Source organism: Azolla caroliniana, unplaced genomic scaffold (assembly GCF_043228905.1).
Source record: "Azolla caroliniana isolate FFs.n. ecotype wild unplaced genomic scaffold, voAzoCaro1.0.p SCAF_21, whole genome shotgun sequence".
NCBI classification, from domain to species: domain Eukaryota; kingdom Viridiplantae; phylum Streptophyta; class Polypodiopsida; order Salviniales; family Salviniaceae; genus Azolla; species Azolla caroliniana.
In genome coordinates this window covers 4,213,380-4,238,435 of record NW_028230456.1, presented here as the reverse complement: position 1 = coordinate 4,238,435, position 25,056 = coordinate 4,213,380, and the positions used below count along the sequence as shown (strand labels likewise).

Here is a 25,056-nt window from a genome sequence, read left to right as displayed (position 1 = left end):
ATATGTAATATATATGACATGGGAAATGGAATTTTAGCATGTCGTTTGACATGCATAATTTGTAGGGGCCTTTCACATGAAAAATGGAAATTTCAACTTCATATGTCACTTGACGGGCATTTTTATTAAGTGTATGTTTTTGACGGGCAAAATGGCCTTTGATGAGCATGACACCCGTCAAATTCTTGCTCTGAACCCGTCATATTTAAAGCTTAATGGGTGGCATCATGCTTTACTAGGAGGTTATGGCAAGTCCTACAATGCTTGTTTTCACTCAGGGGTATTGGTCATCATCACCCCCTCCCCCCATGCAAAGATGGACCCCTTGAAGTACGCAATGAGTTAAGTTGAATCTATAACCTTAGTGATGAAAGTGATTGCCTTTCACTTTGTCAAGCATGCCCATTTCAAGGTTGTAACTTGGACGCTCTAAGCTTGATCTATTTTGACTAGGTTGACAACCATTCCTCCTTGCACCATTCTTACCCCACCTCAAAAAACAAGAGCTAGAAGACCTAATCTAGAATGCCTCAACTTGTTTTGCGATCACAATGCATGTCATCACACAATAAATTGTGACTCCTATGTAAAGAGTGTCATATTCTAGATGCAAAATTTTCCCTTTGGGCCACAATGGCAGTAGGTGCTATTTTTTTGAAAAAAACATAAGAAATATTGTATTCGCGTTTGAACTACAGTGTGATCACTATTTCAAAATGTTGTGTGCCTTTGATAGTCCTTTTCTAGCATTATAAGACTCTCGAAAATCTTGGTATTCATAAAACATTAGCAATGAATACGTACACCACATTGCTCATAAAAAAACAACATTTTGCGAGTCAATCATGCTACAACCACGCCTTGATAAATAGGTTCATAATATTACTATTTATATTTATTTAATTCCAATTGGGTATCAATAAAGTTATCATAAAGCTTTATACATCTGATTACACACATTAAAATGTGGACCTATTATATCATTGCTTTATATATATTAACATATATATGACAGAAAGAGAGAGAGAAAGACAATGCCCATATCGTTGTAGTCAATTGGCAAGGTTATCCACTGAAGTAAACTAAATCTAATAGTGCTATTTTAAGCAAAAAAGAGGTGTGATCGTCGAGCTTTGAACCTAAGCCCGTGAAGTTGGTAGTTCAATAACTTACCACTAGGGGTAAGATAGTATGAGAGAGAGCGTGACTCTTGCTCATTTCATTTGGAAATACATAGCATAGATTTGCAAAGCATTACGTCACTGTTATTTGATGCCTCGATCATGGGTTTTTTTTTGCTCATTATGTTCGAGTAGTCGAAATGATGGATTGGAGATCGTGTTCCGGATATTGGGGGTTGTGGCACAATTGGAATATGTATGTGATGATTTGATGGAAATATATATGTACATATTATGAATGAATCAGGTGGCCTCATTTCTTATGGGCTTTTTTGGTTGTTGTAATGGCAGATAATGAATGGTTTAAACTTTAGAGCATTACAATTTTTTGTAATTATGAGCTAAAAATTCAGGTAAAAGCTCTCTCTCTCCGTCCGCTTCCCTTCCCTTCCCTTCCCTTCTTCGCCCCACGACTACTCTCTGCTGTTGCGCAGATCCGCCATCGCCCCTTTCCCTACGACAAGGTAAGCGTTTCTCTGCCTGTTTCCTATTTTTCCTTTCCTAGGGTTTCTATACTCTTCATTACGTTTCCTTCAAGCTTCTTGTGGCACACGTGCATGCCCCCTCCTACGCCACTCCTCCGCTTTCTTGTTTTTTTATATATATATATTTTATTTATTGTTAAAACTTGCCTGTTTTCTCTGCACAGGGGAGGAATGATATGTTCAGAGAAGCAGGATGATGTTGAATGAAATTCAGCTCAGAACTACTGTATGCAGCATTCCTCTCAAAGATCCAGTTTTGCATCTTTTCCCTCACGTGGTGAAAGTTTGATCAATTTCTGCAGTAGATCGGATCTGATACGGTTCTTCAAGGATTATATATATATATATACATAATCTTAAGCTTCATGTGAAGGATTATATATAATATCAGTGATACTATTCTTTACAAGCATATCCTTCACATAGCATAATGGTGCCTTGGGATGGACATATTAGTGATGAAGTGATGGGAGCTCTTGCTCCCATTGTTGTTTACTGGATATACGCTGGATTTTATCATGCGATTCCTGTTCCTGAACGGTATAGGCTTCATGCTCGCAAAGAGGAAGTAAAGAATGTTGTTTCGCTTTCAACCGTCATCAAAGGTGTTCTTTGGCAGCAGACTTTGCAAGCTGTGGTTGCTCTCTCTATGTTTCAGGTACTTGTCATATATGCTATCATTGAGTACTTTTAGTTTATTTATTGTATGGATGCACACACTTTGGGAGGAAACTCAACTGCATGCAAATATTTCTTGTTTGGACTTGTTGATACGCACAATCCTTTGGCTTGTGAGAAGACTTACCAAGATGCAAAATGTCTTGTTTAAAAGCTTGTTAATAAGCATGAATCCATCAACTTCTGAGGAATGGATATGACTTGTGACTCAAAACTACGGAGGTAAAACAGTGTGCTATGTGAACTTGTTAATGCTCATATCCTTGAACTTTGTGAGGAATCTTAACAGGATGTATTGAGTCTTGTTTTGGACTTAAAACCTTTTACAAGGATGCCGCACACTTGAGTTTCATTTCATTTCCAAGTGTGATAGGATTGACCGCAAAATTCCCATTTTAAATTTGAGCCATTGTTTTTTTTGGAAGTGACCTCAGCTTGGGTAATCTCTTATACTGCATTTCGAAAAGAGGATACTTTGTTTCTGATTGTTGGTTGTTGATTAACAGATGTTTCTATCTTCTTTTATATTTGAGGTCATCATTATGTTATTATCTATGATTATTTTCCTCCCCTATCCCCTAGGTTTGGCTTCCCTTTTCATGTGGGGGTATGTAAGCAATTTGGAGACTTGTCCATTGAATACATGAAATGTACTCTGGTGGAATTTCCTTTGCAACATAGTAACTCTCAGAGAGAGAGAGAGACTCAGAGAAAGAGGGAAATGATTAACAAACGCAACTTTTATCATTCATATTTATGGGTACAATGTTAATTATGTTCCTTTTGTCTATTTATTTTTTTGCCTTTGTTTTTGTGTCCCCTCTATTGCAAGTTGAATTTGTGGCAAAGACTTTCCTTGTTAACATCTCTCCAGAAAAGTACAGTCATTTTCAAAAAATTGCCTCCTCTCATGAAAATGCAAACATTTGGGCTTTTCTGCCACTAATTTGTCTTCCATGGAAACTTTTTTTTGTGATACATAATATGAATGCATGTAGTGTTTCTATACATACATGTACAGGATTGCATGAGTCCATCCAAACATACATTTGGAACAGAATCAGTGGTCAATAAAGTTGTCGACTAGTGGAAGCCGACTTGCACATCTTCTTCGCGGTGGCCGACTTTGCCGCAATATCCGCATTTGATTGAGGTTTGTTGGCTCGAACCGGAATGGTGGCTCCCCCTTCTTTCGAAGGTTCCTTGATGGCCTCCATCTTGTTGCCGTAATTGAGAGTTTTTTTCGTAAATCGGGCCTAGTTCGCCTCGTCCTTGGCTGAATCAGCCTCTTCTTGCACAACCGTGTCCTCTTCCTCTGGCCGAATGCGTGTAGAGCATGTGGCCTTCCGAGGCGTTGCTCCTTGTTTGAACATGATTTTCTTTGACCAACAACATGGATTGAAGATCAAAGGAGGGCGGATTCTCTCGTGCTAGTACGACGGTCCGTATCGCGCCGAACCGTGGTGCAAGGCTGTCGAGGCATATTTGCACGATTTTGTCATCCTCCACATTGGCGCTTATCAAGCCGAGTGCATCACAAAGCTCCTTGATCTTCAAGGTGTAGCTTGTGATGGACATATTTTGTTGTTGGATGTTGTTCAACTCTTGGTGGAGATGAAGCTTTCTCGTGGTCGTGTTGGCGGCGAAAATCTTTCGTAGATTCTCCCACGCTTCCTCCGACGTCTCGGATTCCCGAATGTAGCCGAGCATGTGGTCGTGAACACATGTCACCAAGCAATACATCACTTGGCTTGCCGCTTGCTCCCATGTTACGTAGTTGGCATCTTTCGGGTCGGGTCGGTTTTCTTGTGCTCCTTTGATGTAACCCCAATAGCCTTGGCTGACAAGGTACTGGTGCATCTTGTACTCCCAAGATGCAAAGTTGTTTCGATCTAGCTTCTCGCTAGGGAGAGCGCTCCCCATTTGAGTATTCATTGTCGATTAAGCTTCCTTTCTTTCTGAGGAATTGACTCGAGTTGAGCTTGAGAGGGCATGTGAGAATCAAGCTCAACATAGTGCAACGTGTGAACACACCTCTTGAGAATCTATGATTACTCAAAGGTCAAGAGTCACACCACTACTCTCTACACATTAACTATGTGTCATAGAATCATATTCTATGACATATAACTAATGAGTTACATATTCCCCATGACTATGAGTCTTCACATTCCCCAAGAGAGAGAGTGGTCGTTGTAGTTAGTTAATGAAGAGAGAGGGTGACTCTATATAATGAATACACCTCTTGAGAATCTATGATTACTCAAAGGTCAAGAGTCACACCACTACTCTCTACACGTTAACTATGTGTCATAGAATCATATTCTATGACACATAACTAATGAGTTACACATTCCCCAAGAGAGAGAGTGGTCGTTGTAGTTAGTTAATGAAGAGAGAGGGTGACTCTATATAATGAATACACCTCTTGAGAATCTATGATTACTCAAAGGTCAAGAGTCACATCACTACCTACACATTAACTGTGTCATAGAATCATATTCTATGACACATAACTAATGAGTTACATATTCCCCACGACTATGAGTCTTCACATTCCCCAATAGAGAGAGTGGTCGTTGTAGTTAGTTAATGAAGAGAGAGGGTGACTCTATATAAAGCACCCTCCTCATACTTCATACTAAGTCAGTTGTGACTCCTTGTTATGCTACATTTTGTAAATCTTATTCGACTTGTGAAATATACACCTTCTTCTTGAGTATTCTACTTTCCTCTCATTTATCTAGCTCGAGCTCTCTTTTCTCTCCTCTCATTTATCTAGCTTGAGCTCTCTTTTCTTTCCTCTCATTTATCTAGCGTTCAATACATTAGTGGCATCGTTTGTCAACTGCCAATTTAAATAGATACCTATTTGGGGAAGCTAGACTTTCATGTTAGAACTTCGTAATAAGCCTCTCATTTTCTTCGTCCATTTATTTTTATGTGTGGCCATTTTCTGCTGATTTGTCTCACAGGTGTCCTCGTGGCCACAGTTCACCTGCAGCTCACCAGCTCAGCCTCATTTGAACTCATTAGAATGTTTGAAGAGGTATATGTATGCATGCTTGAACATATATAACAGTGTGGCTCACAACATTTTGTCAGCACCCTTTCAAAATGTCATGAGCAACTCATCTTTTACATGTATACTTTCCACATTGCAAATGTAGGAGTCCCACATTACGTGTACAATGTACATGTTAACTTTAGACATCATCAAACTCTTATACATCAAGATTGAATTATCAATCCAAAGAAAACTAAATATCTCCTAGATGCAACCAATCTTAAGGCTACTTCTATTGTTTATCTTCAACATCCATACAAGCTATAATTGACTCTTGGGTAGACAAAGATGGTCGTGCTCATGCTTTCATGCTGTTAAACGTGAAGCTGCAAATCACTCATCATTTTTTTGGCAAAGATGCATAGACAACAAAAGAGTTGTGGGATGCGGTCCAGCAAATGTATCATGAATGGAAATGTCTCTGAAGCAAGGGAAGCACCTACGATGGCGGGAGATAATGGCTTTTATTTGTCGATGACAAGGGTGTTGAGGTCGTGGTCCATGGGGCCGGGGTCTACGTGCATGGCAAATTGCTATTGCTCGATCAATTGTAACCCCTTTGTTATGTCCTGGTCTGGGGCCCATCTGTGTATCCCTTGATGGACTTGTAGCATTAGTAGGAGTGATGGGGCTAAAGAAAGATGTGGTTGTTCTGTGGATGAGCTTGTGTGGCTGTATTCTTCAACAACTTTTCCCGATGTAAATTAAGTGAAGAAGAAACCCAACTAACATTCTATATTTTATGATATCTTCAAATATGGGAGAATCATCTTCATGAGATAGCTTTGAGTTTGGATCCATGGGACATGAGAGTGGCTTGCAATTTGACACGCCATAGGTCTCAAGGAGTTGACGGAGATACCTATATTGGTTGAGGAACATACCACCATGTGATTGATAAGCCTCCATATCTAATAAGTAATGGAGAAGTCTGAAATCAGTCATTTCAAATGTCGTTTTGAGGTCAGCACGGACCTGCTCTGTTTTAGAACCAAGGGACCCTGTAATTAGAAGGCCATTAACACATACTATAATCAAGCATAACAAATCATCTTGGGAAAAGATTTCCAGATTGTTATCAGTATAACAATGTTGAGACCCAAGAAGCATAACAATGTTGAGACCCACGAGAGAGAAAGAATTTTTGTCATACCAAGCTTTGAGAGCTTGCGTTAAGCCATACAAGACTTTGTGTAACCTGTAGACCATAGTTTTTTGATTTGAAATCTTGAAACCTTGAGGTTGTTCTACATAAACTTCCTCTCTCAAGTCATTAAGGAAGGTTGACTTGAGATCCATTTGAAAGATAGGCCATAGGATGTGAGCAGCAAGTGCAATAGTACATCGAATAGAGGTGTACCTTGCTGTTGGTGCAAAGGTTTCCTCATAGTCCACTCCACTTATATGTTGTGAGCAGCAAGTGCAAGAGCACATCAGATAGAGGTGTGCCTTGCTGTTGGAGCAAATATTTCCTCATAGTCCATTTGAAAGATAGGCCATTTTTGTGAGTAGCCTCTTGCAACTAAGTGTGCATTACGCTAATCCAAAGTACCATCAACATGATACTTTGACTTGAAAATCCATTTCAGTCCAATGACTTGCATATGTTAAGGCTGAGGGACCAACTCCCATTTTTTTTCACCGCTCAATGGAATTAAGTTCAACTTCCATTGCCAATTTTCTACTCTAGAACAACAAGACCTTTTGCTGTAGTGGGGGGGTTTGTGATTGCACAACAGTGCATAGGAAGGCAAAGTTGCATGAGTGATGAGGCTGTTGTAATTTGTGCTTCACGTGTTGGTAGGAGAGCCAACTGTATACTCAAGTTCAACATCGGAAAGGTGGGAATGACGAACAGTGGCTTGAATCCACGTTGAAAGTGGTGGAAGTTGGTGTGTGGAGGGAGGGGAATTTATTGGAGTTGAGGGAGAGGTTTGAGTTGGAGGTGGAGTTTGAGTTTGAATTTGAGTGGGAGTGGGGAGAGATGGGGAACTTGAAGGTGAGACATCTTCATCTGGAATATGAGATTCCAGAGCAGTTGGGATTTCAACTGTGAACTCAAGTAAAATCTTAGAGTTATCCAGCTTAGACTCCATAAAATGAACATCCCTAGACATGAATAGGGATTTTGATTCTAGATCCCATAACCTCCAAGCTTTAGATTGTGTGATATAATCAAGGAACTTGCATTTCTTGGTTTTGGATTCACATTTAGTCCTTTTATCATCTGAAATGTAAACATAAGCATCACAATCAAACACTTGTAAATGAGAAACTGAGGGTTTTACACCTGTAAATACTTCTGCCAGGGTTGTTGCAGCAATTGCTTTATTTGGGAAACAGTTATGATGTAGACTGTTGTGTTGACAGCTTCACCCCAAAACAAGAGAGGAAGATTAAATTGAGAGAGCATTGTTGAGGAGTATTGGGTTGTAGAAAATTGGTGGCAATGCCTCATTGAGAACAAAAAACGGGGGAAAGCTTGTGAGATAAACTCTCCACCATTGTTGAATCTGATCTTTCAAACTTTCTTTGATGTCTTGTTCTCGATAAGAGCTACCCATTCTTGAAATTTGGTGAAGGCTTGAGATTTTTCTGCAAGCAAATAAACCCACAATATATGTGAGAAGTTATCAATGATAAGCATGAAATAGCATGCACCACCAAGAGTAGCGGTTTTTGTTGGACCACAAAGATCCATGTGCACTAACTCCAAGATAGATTTTGCATGGTGACTGGTTGGATGAGGGGAAGGTTCTCAATGTTGCTCGCCATGAAGATAAGCAACACATGGGCATTGGGAGTTTTGTAAAGAGGAAGACCTTCAACTAGTTGCAAAGAGTAGCTTTTGAAGCAAGGCATAGTAGATTACCAAACCGAGCATGCCACAATGTGGGATCTTCTTGTACCACAAAGGGGTAATAGAGTTGGTCGAAGTACTTGAACAAGATGAAATTTGGACTTTTCCAAGGGAACTTTTCGGGTGGTATAAACCCCCTTCTTTGTGGGAAAAGCTTTTAATAGCAGCAGTGGAACAATTTTCAGAACAAAATAGACACAACCAAGTTGTGAGAAGGCTGTTGGACAGCAGTAGCAAAAATGGTTGCAAAGAGTTGAGACACAGCCAAAGAGTAGAGCTTGTTTTCAAGTAGCAGCAAAAATAAAGTCTTTACAAAAAAGGCAGGCACAACCTATTTATACAAAATTGGGGAATGTGGGTGAAATGGTTGTTTGGTAGTTAAATGATTCTTGTACTACCAAACAAGTACAATAAACTAGGAATAAGAGGGAATATCTTGAAAAAAGTGGAAGAGAGAGAAGGCATTTAAAGAGTTGTAGATTCTAGAGAGAGAAGAATCTAGGAAGAGAGAGAATGTAGAAGAGAGATAATTGAGATGAAAGAGAGAATATTGGTAGCGGACGAAGACGAGATCCCTTGACACTGGTTTCGGAGACTTCCGCGGTTGTGCCCAATTGCCAACATAAGATTGGAGAGATGGGAGGTGGCCGCGAGGAGACGTGGCCGGAGGTCAACATACACGTAGGGAAGGTGGCCGACGAAGAGGCCAAAGGAAAGGCCATGGGGGAGTTCGATGGAGAGGCTGGAAGCGGCAAGGAAAGGAGAGTTGGAAACTGATCCAACCTAAAGTCGATCCGGCCGGTAATCCGACTCAAATGGAAGACAATCCGCCCGGTATTCCAGCCCTAACAGAAGAAGAACTGAAAGGGGGCCGACTCGGTCCGAACCGATCGGCCAAGCCCGAGCCGAAAAGTAGCTGAATCGGTCGAAATTGTTCGGCTGAATGCGAATGCAAAAGAAGGCTGACCGAACCGAAGACCGAACAACCGAGACCGATCCGGACAAGGGCTAAGCTAGTCTAATCGACGATCGAGGCGAACGAGCCACAACACCTGGTTGAAGCCGATGAGCACGAGGAGGCCAAGTGGGCACGATGAGTATGACTCGGTGGAAGATCGAGAACGAGAGGAACCCTCTACACCTACTCTTGAGACTTTGGCGGTTGTGGATCAACGTAAGATCGAAGAGACTGCGGGTGGTGACGACGAGTCGGGGGTCGAAGTGGACGAGGGTGCCGAAGTAGGTGACCGGAGCACCACTGTGAGGTACGAGGGCCAAGTGGATTCGAGAGGTGTCCGTCGGGACAACAAGACAACGATGACAGAGGCAACGAAGGATGCGGAAGCGAAGAGTACCGACACGGACTTCGGGATGGTGGTGCACTCTACCATGAGAGATCACCATAAGCAAGGGTGAAATGAGGAGCGTGTAATGTGGTCACTTAAGGACCTAGGAACGAGCACGTATTGGGAGATCGACGTTGATGTACGGGTGGAGCCTTCAGAATGAAGGGAGATGGCACGCCGAGGTGCTTGGGACGAGGAGATGGTCGGTTTGAAGGAGGGACATACGAGGTGCACGAGGGATGGTATTCGATATGCGGTCGGAGTGGTCGGGGGTCCAATCGGAGGACATGCACGACGGAAAAAAGAAGAGCGGTCGGATAGACGACATCGTTCGAAAGGTCTACTATGACCGACCGGGAAGGAAGGTGCGAGCGTCGGATATGGTGGATCGGATATAGCCGATGGTTCGAGAACATGCGGCGGATATGGTGGATCGTGAGGCTACGACCGTTCGTGTGGAAAGGATGGGCATGCTCGAAGTGGAAGACGAAGTCGGGCGAAGTCGACGAGGATGAAAAAGGGACTCGGTTGATTACCATTACCGAAAATCTCACCTCTTTCCCTTTCTTAGCACATACTGGTGGATGTGTGGTTTGGTGGGGGTGGATGTCGTGATTTTCGTCCATGGTGAGAAACCCGAGCGGAACGAGTAAAAACGGGATGTGCAACATTGCACATGCACATAGTGAATTTGTAAAATAAGAATAGGGACAAATGTAAAATGTAAGGTGCTAAAGTGCACCATAAAGTTCGTAAAGTGTAAATGTGATGTATAATTATGTGCACATGCACATGTAGACAAAAGGGGAGTACATGGAAGTACGGGTGTACTGAGTAGTGGGGCATAGTGTGTGTGTGAGGAGAGGGAGTTAAGGCTCCATCAATCTCTCCTCCTAAGATCAAGGCAAATATTCCCTATTGAATGAAGGCAATATTTGGCTTCTCTTTTGTAATGTGCCTCACTCCTTACTACTATAAAAGGGAGTGAGAGGTCACGATTGAGAGGGTCGCCATTTTGTTGTTAGAGGTAGATTGTTAGGGTGTTTCTACTTCATCTTTACCTATTTCGTTTTAGGGTTTTTTTGTTTGGTCATCGTGGTAGTAGTTAGGAAGGTTTAGGGTTTCATTCTCTCTCTCCTTAGTCATTATCGTTTCTTCCAGTTGTGCTTGGGTCTGGCCTAATTGGTCGTGCTTGTAATCATTTTGTGGCTTTTGTGCCTCGTAATGGAATTAGTTTGGTGAACCTTGTCTCCATCTATTTCTCTACCATGTTAATCTCTTATTCTTTCTCCTACCCTTTTGAGCTCGAAGGCCGTAAGGATAAGCTCCCATTTCCCCTCTACTCCTTAGGCCAAGACCCTCGTGGTCTTGCCCAAGCCGACACGTACCCGTGGATTTTCGCGACATATTTTGAGATGTCGCGAAAATCCGCGGGTACGTTGACATCTCAAAAGATGTCGCGAAAATCTGCAGGTATGTGTCAGCTTGGGCGGGACCAAGGGGGTCGTGGCCTAAGGAGTAGAGGGGAAATGGGAGCTTATCCTTATGGCCTTCGAGCTCAAAAGGGTAGGAGAAAGAATAAGAGATTAAGCTACACGGTAGAAAAATAGACGGAGGCAAGGTTCATCAAACAAATTATATTATAAGGCATGAAAGTCATGATATGATTACAACCGCGACCATATAGGCTGGACTCAAGTACCACTAGAAGAAAACCTAATCGGATAGGAAGAAGAACTAAACCCTAATTGAGAGAAAAGAAAATGACATGAAAGGAGAACCTAAAACCGAAACCCTAAAACGAAATAGGGATGAGGAAGACTAAAACCCTAACGGTCTACCCAAAAATGACAAAATGGCGACCCCCTTAATGGTGACCCCTCACTCCCTTTTATAGTAGTAAGGAGTGAGGCACATTACAAAAGAGAGGCCAAATATTCCCTTCATTCAATGGGGAATATTTGCTTTGATCTTAGGAGGAGAGATTGATGGAGCCTTAACTCCCTCTCCTCACACACACACTACCATGCCCACTAGTCACTACCCCCGTACTTCCATGTACCCCCCTTTAGTTTACATGTGCGTGTGCAGATAAGTGCACATCACATTTACACTTTACGAACTTTATGGTGCACTTTAGCACCTTACATTTTACATTTGTTCCTATTCTTATTTTACAAATTCACTATGTGCATGTGCAATGTTGCACATCCCGTTTTTACTTGTTCCGCTCAGGTTTCTCACCATTGACGAAAATCCTCATGACATCCACCCCCACCAAATCGCACATCCACCGGTATGTGCCAAGAAAGGGAAAGAGGTGAGATTTTCGGTAATGGTGATCAACCGAGTCCCTTTGTGTCCTCGTCGACTTTGCCCGACTTCGTCTTCCCCTTCGAGCATGCCCATCCTTTCCACACGAACCACCGTAGCCTCTCAATCCACCGTATCTGTTGCATGATCTCGAACTATTGGCTCCATTCGATCCACCATGTCCGACGCTCCCACCTTCCTTCCTGGTCGGTCATAGTAGACCTTTCAAACTATGTTGTCAATCCGATCGCTCTTCTTTTGTTCGCCGTGCATGTCCTCCGATTGGACTCCAGACCACTGCGATTGCATGTCAGATACTACCCCTCGTGCACCTCGTATGTCCCTCCTTCGAACCGACCATCTACATGTCCCGTGCACCTCGGCGTGCCATCTCCCTCCGTTCCGCGCTTGCCTTTTGAAGGGTCTACGCTTACGTCGACGCCATCCTCCTTCGAATACGTGCTCATTTCTAGGTCCTTAAGTGACATCACACACTTTTCGTTCTGCCCTTGCTCGTGGTGTTCTCTCTCGGTAGAGTGCACCACCATCTCGACATCCGTGTTGGTGTTATCCGCCATCACCTCCGACTTTGTTGTCTTGTTGTCTCAATGAACACCCCTCGAGTCTGCTCGGCCCTCGTAGCTCACCGTGGTGCTTCGGGCTCCGGTCACCTCCTTCGACACCCTTGTTCGCGTAGGCGTTCAACTCCTCGCTGCCACCCGCCATCTCTTCAGTCTTACATTGGTCTGCAACCGCTGAAGTCTCAAGAGTAGGCGTGGAGGGTTTCTCTCGCTCTCGGTCTCCCACTGAGTCATACTCATCGTTCATGCTTGGCCTCCTCGTGCTCACTGGCTCCCACCGGGTGTTGTGGTCCATTCGCCACGATCTCCAATTAGGCCGGCTTAGCCCTTTTCCGGATCGGTGTCGGCTGAACAATTTCGGCCAAGTTAGCTACCTTTCGGGTCGGGCCCAGTTGATCGGCTCCCGTTTGGTTCTTCTTTCGTTCGGGCCGGAATACCGGCCAAATTGTCTTCCTTTCGAGTCGGATTACCGGCTGGATCGATTTTCGATCGGATCGGTTGCTGACTCTCCTTTCTTTGCCGCTCCCGGCCTCTCCATCAAACTCCACCACCGTTTTCCCTTTTACGTTTTCATCGGCCACCTCCTTCTTGTGCATGCCCGCCTTGGGCCACGTCTCCTCGCAGCCACCTCCCATCTCTCTGGTCTTATGTTGACGCTCGAGCGCAACCGCCGAAGTCTCCGGCCCCGATGTCGAGGGATCTCGTCTTCGTCCGCTACCAATTTCCTCATCCTCCTTGTCGTTGTCTCAGTCGCCAGCTTTGCTGCCGCCACCATCCGTCTCTCCAGTCTCACGTGGGCTCTTGGGGTCTGCGGCCGAAGTCTCTAGAACCGGTGTGGGGAATGTCCTGGCACCATCGCTCGTCGCTGTCATGTCCGTAGCCACCTTTGTTCGGACGCCGTTGTTCGTGGCTATGTTGTCCTCGGTTATGCAAGCCTCCTCTTCGTTCGACGTTTCGGGCAACCGCATCCCGAAACTTCCGCCCACTCTCGCAGTGGTGTTCATTTCTCCGTAGTTCCCGGCCTTATCCATGGCTGTCCTTTTCCTGCAAGACGAGCAGGTGGTTCGCTCCACACCCTCTTCCATGTCCCCATTGTACCATCCCTCGGCCTCCACATAGGCCTTGTCCTTTGTGCATAGGGAGGCGCTTCCTCCGCGTCCAATCTTCTCGAGCCCGAATCCATAATAGACCCTCCTCCTGCTTCGACCTTCGTCTTCAAGATCTCGTACACCTAACCTACCAATGGTTCTATGTCGAACTCAACCGAACCATTCCGCGATGAGCTCTCCTCCTTTGGTGGTAGTGCGTAGTCACTCGCCACCCTCTTTTCACCGTTGCTCGCGGGCCGTGTTGCGGCCGACCGCTTCTCATCATGTCACCGGCATACCCTCTCTACTTCGGTCCAATCCTCGGTGAGGACGTTTGCTCCATCATCATCTTCAAGCTCAAGTAAAATGTCCATCCTTTCCTTTCGATTGACAGATTTAAAAAATAATAGGATCTTGTCTACCTCCACCAATCTTCGATCCCGCTCTGAGAGTTGAGCAAAACGATGCTCGAACTCTTGGAATGCTTTCATTGCGCTTTGGTGGGTTTCGCCGATGCTACCCATTCGTCTCTCATACCCACATGCCTCATATAGAGCTTCTTCGAAAGACTACCACGACTAATGAGCTTCTCGAAGCTCCTTGACCTCTTCGTGTATCGATACGGCCACCACTCGGCAAAAATACTCTAGCCTCATTGCTTCATCCACACCCCCACTTCTTCATCTCGGCTTTGTAGGCTCTCAAAAAATTTGGGACCTCGTCCCCATTGAAACGGCCGACTCGTGCGACCACACTCTCGAAGCTTGTTGAGCCGCGTCTCGTCTTTCTTTTTGCCTCACATAATCCATCACTGTCCTCGCCATTACTTCCGTGAAGTCCTCCTCTTCCATCCTCATCCTCCCTTGTTGCCCTTCACGTCGGGTTCACCAAAGATGTCGCGGAAATCCGCGAGTACCTGTCGGCTTGGGCGGGACCACGGGGGTCTTGGACTATGGAGTAGAAGGGAAATGGGTGCTTATCCCTTACGGCCTTTGAGCTCGAAAGGGTAGGAGAAAGAATAAGAGATTAAGCTACACGGTAGAGAAATAGATGGAGACAAGGTTCATCAAACAAATTACACTATAAGGCATGAAAATCATGATATGATTACAACCATGGCCATATAGGCCGGACTCAAGCACCACTAGAAGAAAACCTAATCAAATAGGAAGAACTAAACCCTAATCAAGAGAAAGGAAAATGTTATGAAAGGGGAACCTAAAACCAAAACCCTAAAACGAAATAGGGATGAGGAAGACTAAAACCCTAATGGTCTACCCAAAAATGACAAAATGGCAACCCCCTCAATGGTGACCCCTCACTCCCCTTTTATAGTAGTAAGGGGTCAGGCACATTACAAAAGAGAGGCCAAATATTCCCTTCATTCAATGGGGAATATTTGCCTTGATCTTAGTAGGAGAGATTGATAGGGCTTTAACTCCCTCTCCTCACACACACACACACACACACTACCATGCCCACTAGTCACTACCCCCGTACTTCCATGTACTCCCCTTTAGTTTACATGTGCATGTGCACATCACATTTACACTTTATGAACTTTGTGGTGCACTTTAGCACCTCACACTTTACATTTGTTCCTATTCTTATTTTATAAATTCACTATGTGCAGTTTTTACTTGTTCTGCTCGGTTTTCTCACAATGGCCAAAAATCCTCACGACACTAGTTTAGCGGCTTAGGGGCTCGGCCCGGTTCGGCTTGAGCCTTGCCAAACCGGCTCAAACCATCTAAGCCGTTTAATAATTAGGGTTTAGAAAGTTAGAAATTAGACAGTGAGAAGTTAGAAGTTCGAATTTGAAAGTTGAGAGAGAGACTAATAGGAAGCCATAGGCAACAAACTATTGAGTGTCGAGAGAGGGAGGGACAGAGAAGGAGAGGGAGCCTGCATAGTGGACCTTCTCCGTACATTCTTTCTATATATATAGGTGAAATTTTAGTTCCAAATTCTCTCTTGAGTTTGACCTAGGACCTAGGATGCGGCGAGCTTGACTTGAAGGTGGTCGAGGGATGGGCAATAGCAATCGAGAATGGACATATTGAGGTTTGGAAAGGGTCGTGTAGTAGCAATCTACAAAGGAAGATGAGGAGGATGGGGGTGGGGGGGCATGTCAAATTTGGAGAAGGATGGGGATGGGGGACATGCCAAGGGGTTGGGAATTACGAGGAGGAGAAGAAGAGTAGAAGTGGTAGTGGTGTTTTTTTGGGTTTCTTCACACCTCTAAAGCTTTTTCGCCCCACACCTGCTCACAAACCGGTTTAGGGATTGGTTTGGTTTGGTTTGGTTCAGGTTTGAGAACCCCAAACGGTTTAGGCTTAACCGGCCTGGTTAAGCCTAAACTGGACCGTTGCCAATTTGTAAGTCTTTACAAAAGAGGCTGGTATAGTCTATTTATACAAAATTGGGGAACGTGGGTGAAATGGTTGTTTTGTAGTTAAGTGACTCTCGTACTACCAAACATGTACAATAAACTAGGAATAAGTGGGAATATCTTGGAAAAAGTGGAAGAGAGAGAAGGCATTTATAGAGTTGCAAATTATAGGAAGAGAGAAATATATATTAACTTCTTTTAAGAGGCCAAAATGGCCTATAAGACCAAATTAGAGATTACATCTTGAGTGTTGTCTCGTCTTTGAGAACAAATCAAAATAAAATAAATACTACACAGTAAATATAAAAGTAAATAAGATGAAAAGAGAAGAAACTCTTAAGATGCTGGCAACTCTTATGGTTAAGACTGCGAAAAGCTGTTAATAGCAGTAGTGGAACTGTTGGAAGGAAAAATAGACACAGCCAAGCTGTGAGACAGCTGTTACACAGCATTAGCAAATAACTACAAAATGTAAAGATACAGCCAAACAGCAAAGCCTGTTCGTAAGTATCAATGAAACCAAAGTTCTTACAAAAGAGGATGGTATAGCCTATTTATACGAAATTGGGGTTATTTGGTAGTTAAGTGACTCTTGTACTACCAAATAGGTACAATAAATGAGGAATAAGAGGGAATAATCTTGGAAAAGTGGAAGAGAGAGTGCATTTAAAAACTTGCAGATTCTTGACAGAAGAATCTAGGAAGGAAGAAAGAAAGAAAGAAAGAAAGAAAGAAAGAAATATTAACGTCTTTTAAGAGGCCAAAATGGCCTATAAGACCAAATAAGAGATTACATCTTGAGTGTTTTTTCATCTTTGAGAACAAATCAAAATAAAATAAATATTACACAGTAAATATAAAAGTAAATAAGATGAAAAGAGAAGAAACGAGGGAATCTGGTTTTTGGCACATGTGAGATTCTCAAGTTAAGTATATTGTAGCTTTTGTCTTCGAAAGATCTCTAGCATAGGTCGATCTAAAATGGAAATGTCTCCGAAGCGAGGGAAGCACCTACGATGGCGGGAGATAATGGCTTTTATCTGTCGATGACAAGGGTGTCGAGGTCGTGGTCCATGGGGCCGGGGTCTACGTGCACGGCAAATTGCTATTGCTCGATCAATTGTAACCCCTTTGTTATGTCCTGGTCTGGGGCCCATCTGTGTATCCCTTGATGGACTTGTAGCATTAGTAGGAGTGATGGGGCTAAAGAAAGTTTTTGATTGTTCTGTGGATGAGCTTGTGTGGCTGTATTCTTCAACAACTTTTCCCGATGTCGCTTGAGCTCTAGCAAGAAAAGTCCTAGGTATTGTTGGTCCTCATATTCCATTACCTTGCGTAGTGGGCCAAAGCCTTGTTTAAAGAGGCAATGGTATCTCCCTTTGATTTCATAAAAGACACTACAATGACAAACATAGTGTTCCTTAGATTCCACTCCTTGATGACACAATTGACAAATTCTCTCTTCTAGAGGTAGTCATGTATATCTGCCTACTTCAATCTGTAGCTGATGTGATGAAGTTCTTAGCTGGCCTATCACACAACGCAGCGCATAGGATAGATGTATGTCCATATAAGGTGGCCTATTGACGAATCCATCCTCTGATGTATGTAAGAAGTGCGTCTTATAGTGGGCCATCTTTGTACCAAGTGGTATTTTGGGGCTGATATATGTTATCTTGTTTTCCAAGTTAATAATATCAGTTCGGATCACTCTATTCTTTTCCACTTTGGTCATATTTAGATGGGGACAGTCCAAGCTATATTGGAACGGCGGTAGTGCATTTATACTCATGCCATGTGACTCGAACCATTGCTGCATTTCAGCATACCAACCATGAGTGTCTCCATTTTCAGCTAGTTGTCTTGATGACATACGTGCCAACCTTGGGTACCTTCGTTTAGGTAGCTCCCAAAGACGTTGGATAAATGTCACTGATCGGAACAATGCCTCGGTTATTATAGGTGCAGCTCCCATCTTTGCCCGGATTATATCGTGGGGCACCGATGCTTTGCTCCTTATCATGCGAGCAATCATTGACAGTAAAGGTCTCTCTAAATCTTTCCAATGAGAGAGAATGTAGAAGAGGGATAATAAAGATGAAAGAGAGTGCAGGTTTGGAGCTGCCACCCTCCAACATTCTCGTGTGCCCAATAGCTACAACTTGTATGCTGTTGGTATTAATGACTTCCAAAACTGAGCTATCAAAGTAGAAACCATAACCTTGCTTTGTGATTTGATAGAACGGAAGTAAGTTGGTGGAGATGTGAGGCATATTGAACACATCTTGAAGAATGGGAGATTCGTGATTCGAAGAAGTGTTAAGAAACACATTACCCAAACACAAACCCTCAATGCTTGAGGTATTTCCTATGGAGATTTGGGAGGAGCTAAGTTTGGCATCATGCAAAATAGATTTGTCATAAGTAATGTTTGCAGTAACACCATTGTCTACTAGCTGCTCATCAATGGTTGAGGTAGTTGGTCCAACCAAATGTGAAGAATGTTCTTCAATGCCAAGGAAAACTGTTTCTTTGGCTGAGTGGGCTGAGTTTGATTTTGGTGTAGGCTGAGTTTTGGTAGAAGAAGACCTCTTGACATTGTTTCTTTTCTTTTTCCGGCAGTCGGGCTGAATGTGGCTTTTGTAGTCACAATAATGACAATTGAGCTACTTGCAGGCTGGGTTGTTTGCTAGTCTTGGATTGGTTTTGTTGTAGGAGTTGCCATTGTGCTTACACTTTCCTTCACTTTTGACATGGAGACATGTTTTATTAGAAGTTTGACCCTGTCTTGAAGCATGGCAACAAATGAATTCATATTATGTGTGTGGGGAAGAAGAGAAATTGTGTTACAAAAGGTTGAGAATGATTCACTAGTTGACTCTCAACAGCACTCATTTGAGCATGCTTACCTCTATGATACCTGCTTTTGATTGCTGCCCATAGTTCGTTGGTTGTCTCTTCATCTGTATTTTGAAATTGATAGGGAATGGTAGGTCTAATATTAAACACGAGAATCCTTACCTAGCCAAGCTTTAATCTCATCTTTAGATGAACTAGCTACTGATGTGGTTGAAGTTACTGGTGGTTTCTTCTCACTTCCATTGATGACATTCCATAGACGATGGTATTGTATCTGCAGTTCCCAATCCAAGTAATTGTTCCCATCCAAGATGGACTCTTTGGGGAGTTGGGAATGGTTGACGAAACAATGGTGCCATGTGAAACCATGGATATCCTCTTGAGCTACAACTGGACTGTTTACAGCAGCTGTAAGTAGATGCTAAGGGTCTTTCTACTCCTCCCTAGATTCTAGGTGAGGCTCAAATGAGGGAAAAAGAACCTTCTCTGTAGGTTGGGAGGGTCGCTGCTAAGAGAACATCCTCTTTAGGGTGGGGAGGGAGGCTGCAAAGAAAAGAAAACTCTTGGAAAAATGGAAGAGAGGGGAGGCATTTAAAGACTTGCAGGGGTGGCATTTAAAGTGGAATAATGAGAAGAATCTAGGAAGAGAGAGAGTGTAGAGGAGAGATAATAAATAAAGATGAAAGAGAGTGCAGAGGTGGCATTCCTTGACCATCTCAGTATTCCACTAGCCATTTCTATTCAAATTGTCATTGATAGCCAAAATGCTCATGCATTGGTACACAATTCTTCCTTCCAGCATTCATTTCACTCGACTTTTTGAGCTTATGAGTACATTACATCATTTACTACATTCTTCTTTTCTCTCCACTCCACTCCTCCACTACCTTAACTCATCCTCCACTATTGTAACTCATAAAAAGGATTCAAGCCTCACTAGGAGATATAGTTCTTGTTTTAGTTTATCTTTAGGCTGTTGCTAGCCTCTGTTGCACCTTGCAACTGTTCATAACAGTTTTCTCACATTCTATAATTGAGGAAAGAGAGCAAAGGACCGGATAATGAAGAAAGACAAATTTGAGAAAACGTAGTGTTAGTTGGGCTGTGAGACTGTAAGTGTGATGAGAGGAATAGAGGGGAAAGAGCATTGGACAAAATTATGGCACATTTACAAGAGGATATATTGCATTCTCAGAAGGTTCTATAGCAGAGAGCAGCTGGAGCTGGAGTGTTGTTTAGGGTTTAGGGTTTAGGGTAACGAGTTTGACGACTCAAATCTCTTACCCACTCCTATCTCTCAAACTTGATCTCTGCCATTATTTTTCTGTTACTATTATGGTTTATAGTGTATAATGTATTGCAATTTATGTTTCTAACTAATCCATGTCTGAGTTACTCAACGTTTTAGGTAACATCAAGGATGGGAGTGGCAGGCAACACTATCCGACCTAGTCTATGGATCCAAAGTTTGCAAATTTTCTTTGCAATGGTGGTCATGGATACATGGCAATACTTGGTACACCGCTATATGCATGTGAACAAGTTCTTATACCGACATATTCATTCTCAGCATCATAGGCTCGTTGTTCCTTACGCAATTGGAGCTTTATACAACCATCCTCTTGAAGGGTTGCTCCTGGACACTGTAGGGGGTGCATTTTCATTCCTTATTTCAGGAATGACTCCTCGGACATCAGTCTTCTTTTTTTCCTTTGCGGTCATCAAAACTGTTGATGATCATTGTGGATTGCGCTTGCCGGGTAACCCTTTCCATTTGCTATTTAGAAATAACACAGCATACCATGATGTTCATCATCAACTTCATGGCAACAAGTACAACTTCTCTCAACCTTTCTTTATCATGTGGGATAAATTGCTAGGCACATATATGCCATATACTATGATTAAGCGACCAGATGGTGGTTTTGATGTCAAATTGGTAAAACATGAAACTAGCTGAACATATCATTAAGCAAAATCTTTTTGTTGTGCAAGAGCATTCAGTGGTGACATTATTTGTCACAGGGTATTCTTGCTCATGATTTTGTATTCTACTGATATGATGTAGAAAATTGTATCCCGATAATGTTATTCTTTCCTTAAGAATTAATTAAGCACGCATGTAAAAAACCATTTTGAGTTTAGTCTTAAGCATATGATTATCAGGAAGATAGATAACCATTCAACATGATATTTTGAAGGTTGAACATTCCTAACAAGCACCGAATTATTTGAATTTGTTCAATTTTCAGACTTTACTTTTCTGCTTTCTCCAGAGTGCTAAATAATAAGTATATATATACATATACATATATATATATAAACAAGTGGGATATATAAAATAAGGTCAAGCCTTCATCTCATGGAATTGTAGTAGCAAATGTAATGGGAAACATGATACAGCTGTATATAATATAATGCGATGCTGAATCTGTCGGTCTGATGAACAATACTAATGTGAATTCCTAATTAAGATGGTTCACAAACCCATAAACCTTTGGATGTTAACCTAATGTAAATGCCAAATTTTTCACATGAAATATGTTTATGGCCATTTGTTTTGTACGGAGTCGCATGGTAGAGTACACTTTCATATGAAGCCATGCATGTCAGAGGTCAGTGAATCACAAAATCACCCTACAATTAATTGATATTGCTACAAATAAGCCCTTATTGGCATGATCTTTTTTCCCCTCGACATAGTCAACCAAATTTAGAATCCCTCGTATTAAATTGTTTTATTTTTGTAAGATGTGATTTCCATTACCATAAACTTCCAAAGTTGATAGAACTATGAAGCTGAATTATTTTAATGTGACATTTGCTACCCTTGAATGGGTTCCACCAAATTAATGATTGCATTTCATAAATTGTTTTTTCTTAAGTGAATTTCCTCATTATATTACATATCATCCCTGCTACATTCATAAATATAACACAACTTTGGACATCAGCTATCGATTTAGAAGATGATAAATTCATAAAAGCATACAACACATATATAAATATATATAGCTCATTCATGCCCATAATCATTAATCATCGTAGATTATAGAGTTGTCAAAAAGTATTGTATCAAAGCAACTTGATATTATGTCTCATATGCGAAATCAATATTTAAGAATGAAAAATTATTGCCTGCAATGCACACATTAAAAACCCTTGTGCAAAGTATTTACAAGCATTATTTTATCATAGCATATTTCACAATGCTAGAAAGAACCAATATTTGATAGCAAGACACTAATAGAAACTCTTTGAACCATAAACAACTGTGCACATTGAGCTCTGTAAAAATAATTTGATTTTCCTCAAATGTGGCTTTGATCAAATACATAAATGAACTTCATTTGTAGATTGGGCTATGTTTGGAGAGGTGCTTTGTGATTTTCACATGAATGACGCCACAGAACTGAGATGAGAAGAATGTTAAACTCCCATTCCAATCAGAAAATATAATTCCCCATGGATCCCCTGATTCAGATACTTTTTCAGCTTGTAAACTTGATCCTGATCTGCAATCAGTGGCATAAGCTTGGACCTTTGAAGTCCAGAGTTGGCTCATCCAATAGAGCACCATCAAAAAGACAGATCTGGCCATTATACTTTGATGGAAATTATATACAACTTTGCTAAACTTCTTCCCAAGCTCCTGCTGATGCATAAATATTGGACAAGGATATGTATGCAGCAGAATGCTTAGGATACAGCTCAAGAACCTGTTCTGCAGCACATATTCCACTCCCCACATCTCCTAGGCTCTTGCACGCACAAAGAAATGTGTACCATTCATCACTCTCTGGTTGGAAAGGCATCTGATTGATAATATGTGCTGCTATGTCAAGTGTTCCTGTCCGTCCAAAAAGATCCATCAGACAAGAAAAATGAATAGTAATAGGCGTAACCTCAAATTCTTGAAACATTGAAGATAAGTAATAGCAACCTTCAAGCACTAAGCCAGTGTGGCTACATGCAGAAAGAACACTCACAAAGCTGATCTCATTTGGTTCAAATCCTTCGTTGTGCATTTGATGAAAAAGTTGTATTGCCTCTTGACCTCTACCATGTTGGGCATATGATGCCAACATCGCAGTCCATGTCACAACAGTTCTATTTTGCATCATCTTGAACATTGTCAAAGCATCCTCCACACTCCCACATCTTCCGTACATACTCACAAGTGCATTCATGAAGACATCATCAGAATCAAAACTATTTTCAGATGCTAAAGAATGCATCAACTTACCCTCTTCTAATGCAACAGTGCTTGCACATGCCGACACCACACTAGTGAGGGCGTATTCATTTGGTGTAAAACCTTCTCTTAGCATTTGCCAAAAATGTTTCTGGGCCTCCATCCCAAGCCCATGCCGATCGCAAGCTGAAATAATGGCATTCCATGTCATCATGCTACGATCTTGAATTTTTTCAAACATTTCATGTGCAGATTCAGCACTCCCACAGTTACTATACATACATAACAGAGAATTTGCTACAAAACTATTCAAGTCGAGCCTATTTTCCTTGGCACTTAAGTGGATAAGTTTGCCATCTTCTATATGAATTGGGATTGTGCACAAAGAAAGTGCAATAATGTAACTAATTTCACTTGGTTTTATGCCAGACGATTGCATTAGGTGGAAAAATTTCAATGCTTCCCTACGGTAACCATTTTGTGCACAAACTAAGATCAACGTGTTCCAAGAAACCACGTCACGTTGAGGCATTCTTTGAAAAACCGTTCGTGCTTCAAAAAACCTCACACACTTACCATATGAATTAATAAGAGCATTTCCTATCATAACATTATACTCACAACCAGCTTCCATAATATAATCATGAATGATCATACAATCAACTAAAGCATCCTCACTCACGCATGCATTTAGTATCACCGTAAATGTGACAACATTTGGTTGCACATTATGATCTGAAAGCATACTGTAAAAGGTATGAAGAGCATCTTGCAAATGTCCATGCTGAACATAAGCTGTGATGAGACCGTTCCAAGAAACTACATCTCTTATGCTCATTTCATCAAAGAGGGACTTAGCAAGACCTAGATCTCCACATTTATTGTACATGTTCACAAGCGCACTCCCCACAGAAACATCAGTCAGAAAGCCACTTTCAACCACGTATGCATGTATAAGCTTTCCTTCATCAAGCATTTCATGGCCATGGCAAGCACTTAGTATAGTCATGAAAGTGATTCTGTTTGGTTTGATCCTTTCTTCTTTCATACATTTAAAGAGTCGAATCCCCTCTTTTGCATTGCCATTTTGAATGTATACAGCCATGATGGAGTTCCAAGAAACCACAGTCTTGTCCTTAATGCTACCAAACACAACCTGGGCTTCTTCAAACCGTCCACACTTTCCATACATACTAACGAGGCCATGGCAAAGGACGATAAGGCTTTCACATCCAACGCGATGGATGAAGGCATGGATTTGTTGGCCTTCCGGCAAGGCTTTGAGTTCGCCACACGATTTTAACAGAGAACTCAGAGAGAGAAAATCAGTGAGAAAGGGAAGGTTTTCTAACCTGTGGTGAAGCGCAGGGAGGTCGGGGAGAGGATGTTGAGCTCTGCCTCCTCGTCGCAGGCTCATATCAGTTCATCTCGTATCATATCATAATCTGTCATAGAAGGAGAAGTATGTATGTATGTATGTATGTGAAGTATGTATGTACATATATGTATGTATGTATGTATGTGAAGTATGTATGTACATATATGTATGTATGTATGTATGTATGTATGTATGTATGTATGTATGTATCCGTCATTGACGTTTCTATTTGCTACCAAATATTAATTAGGCTTGGTGACGAAATCACAAGACAGTGTAGGACACGTTTAGAATAGCGCGTGCGATCTCTATCTATAAAAGGCTTAAAACCTAACCCGGGCAGTGATGATGCCATTTTATTACCTAACCCGGACTCTCATCACCTAACCCAGGCAATGTAATTATCTAAGCCTAACCCGGACTCCACATACCTAACTCAGGGTCTACGTACCTAACCCGGGCACTGTAATTCTCTAAGCCTAACCTAGGTTCTAGGTACCTAAACCGGGCCTTGTAATCTTGTAAACCTAACCCGGTCCTTCAAACCTAACCCGGGTTGAACACCTAATCCGGACCTTTTGGCCTAACACGGGCCCAACTTTAGCATTATTAAAACCCTGCATAAATCCTTTT

At 42.1% G+C, this 25,056-nt stretch overlaps 2 protein-coding genes across 3 annotated transcripts; one reads left to right on the top strand and one right to left on the bottom strand.

The window, feature by feature from the left end:
• The first annotated feature begins 1,534 nt into the window (after positions 1–1,534).
• LOC147850435 (very-long-chain aldehyde decarbonylase GL1-9-like) lies at positions 1,535–21,039 on the top strand. Its single transcript, XM_087336419.1, has 3 exons — positions 1,535–1,645; positions 1,831–2,324; positions 20,259–21,039. Exons 2-3 carry the CDS (start codon positions 2,097–2,099, stop codon positions 20,808–20,810), a joined length of 780 nt encoding a protein of 259 aa, XP_087192545.1. The 5' UTR covers positions 1,535–1,645; positions 1,831–2,096; the 3' UTR covers positions 20,811–21,039.
• Positions 21,040–22,116: 1,077 nt separating this feature from the next.
• LOC147850434 (pentatricopeptide repeat-containing protein DOT4, chloroplastic-like) lies at positions 22,117–24,523 on the bottom strand. 2 transcript variants are annotated; one of them, XM_087336632.1, is made up of 2 exons: positions 22,794–24,523; positions 22,117–22,700 (listed from the first exon to the last, which is right to left on the bottom strand). In XM_087336632.1, the coding sequence occupies exons 1-2, from the start codon at positions 24,460–24,462 to the stop codon at positions 22,483–22,485; spliced, it is 1,887 nt and encodes a 628-aa protein (XP_087192758.1). In that variant the 5' UTR covers positions 24,463–24,523; the 3' UTR covers positions 22,117–22,482. The 2 variants fall into 2 exon arrangements, with proteins under 2 accessions (XP_087192758.1, XP_087192757.1); XM_087336631.1 differs by having other exon boundaries at positions 22,117–22,443; positions 22,476–24,522.
• Positions 24,524–25,056: the final 533 nt, after the last annotated feature.

Bases quoted from the DNA above. Each gene is read 5' to 3' on its own strand.
- LOC147850435 (XM_087336419.1), top strand. From the start codon at position 2,097: ATGGTGCCTTGGGATGGACATATTAGTGATGAAGTGATGGGAGCTCTT. The intron at 2,325-20,258 runs GTACTTGTCATA...TCAACGTTTTAG, and splicing joins TTGCTCTCTCTATGTTTCAG to GTAACATCAAGGATGGGAGT.
- LOC147850434 (XM_087336631.1), bottom strand. From the start codon at position 24,462: ATGAGCCTGCGACGAGGAGGCAGAGCTCAACATCCTCTCCCCGACCTC.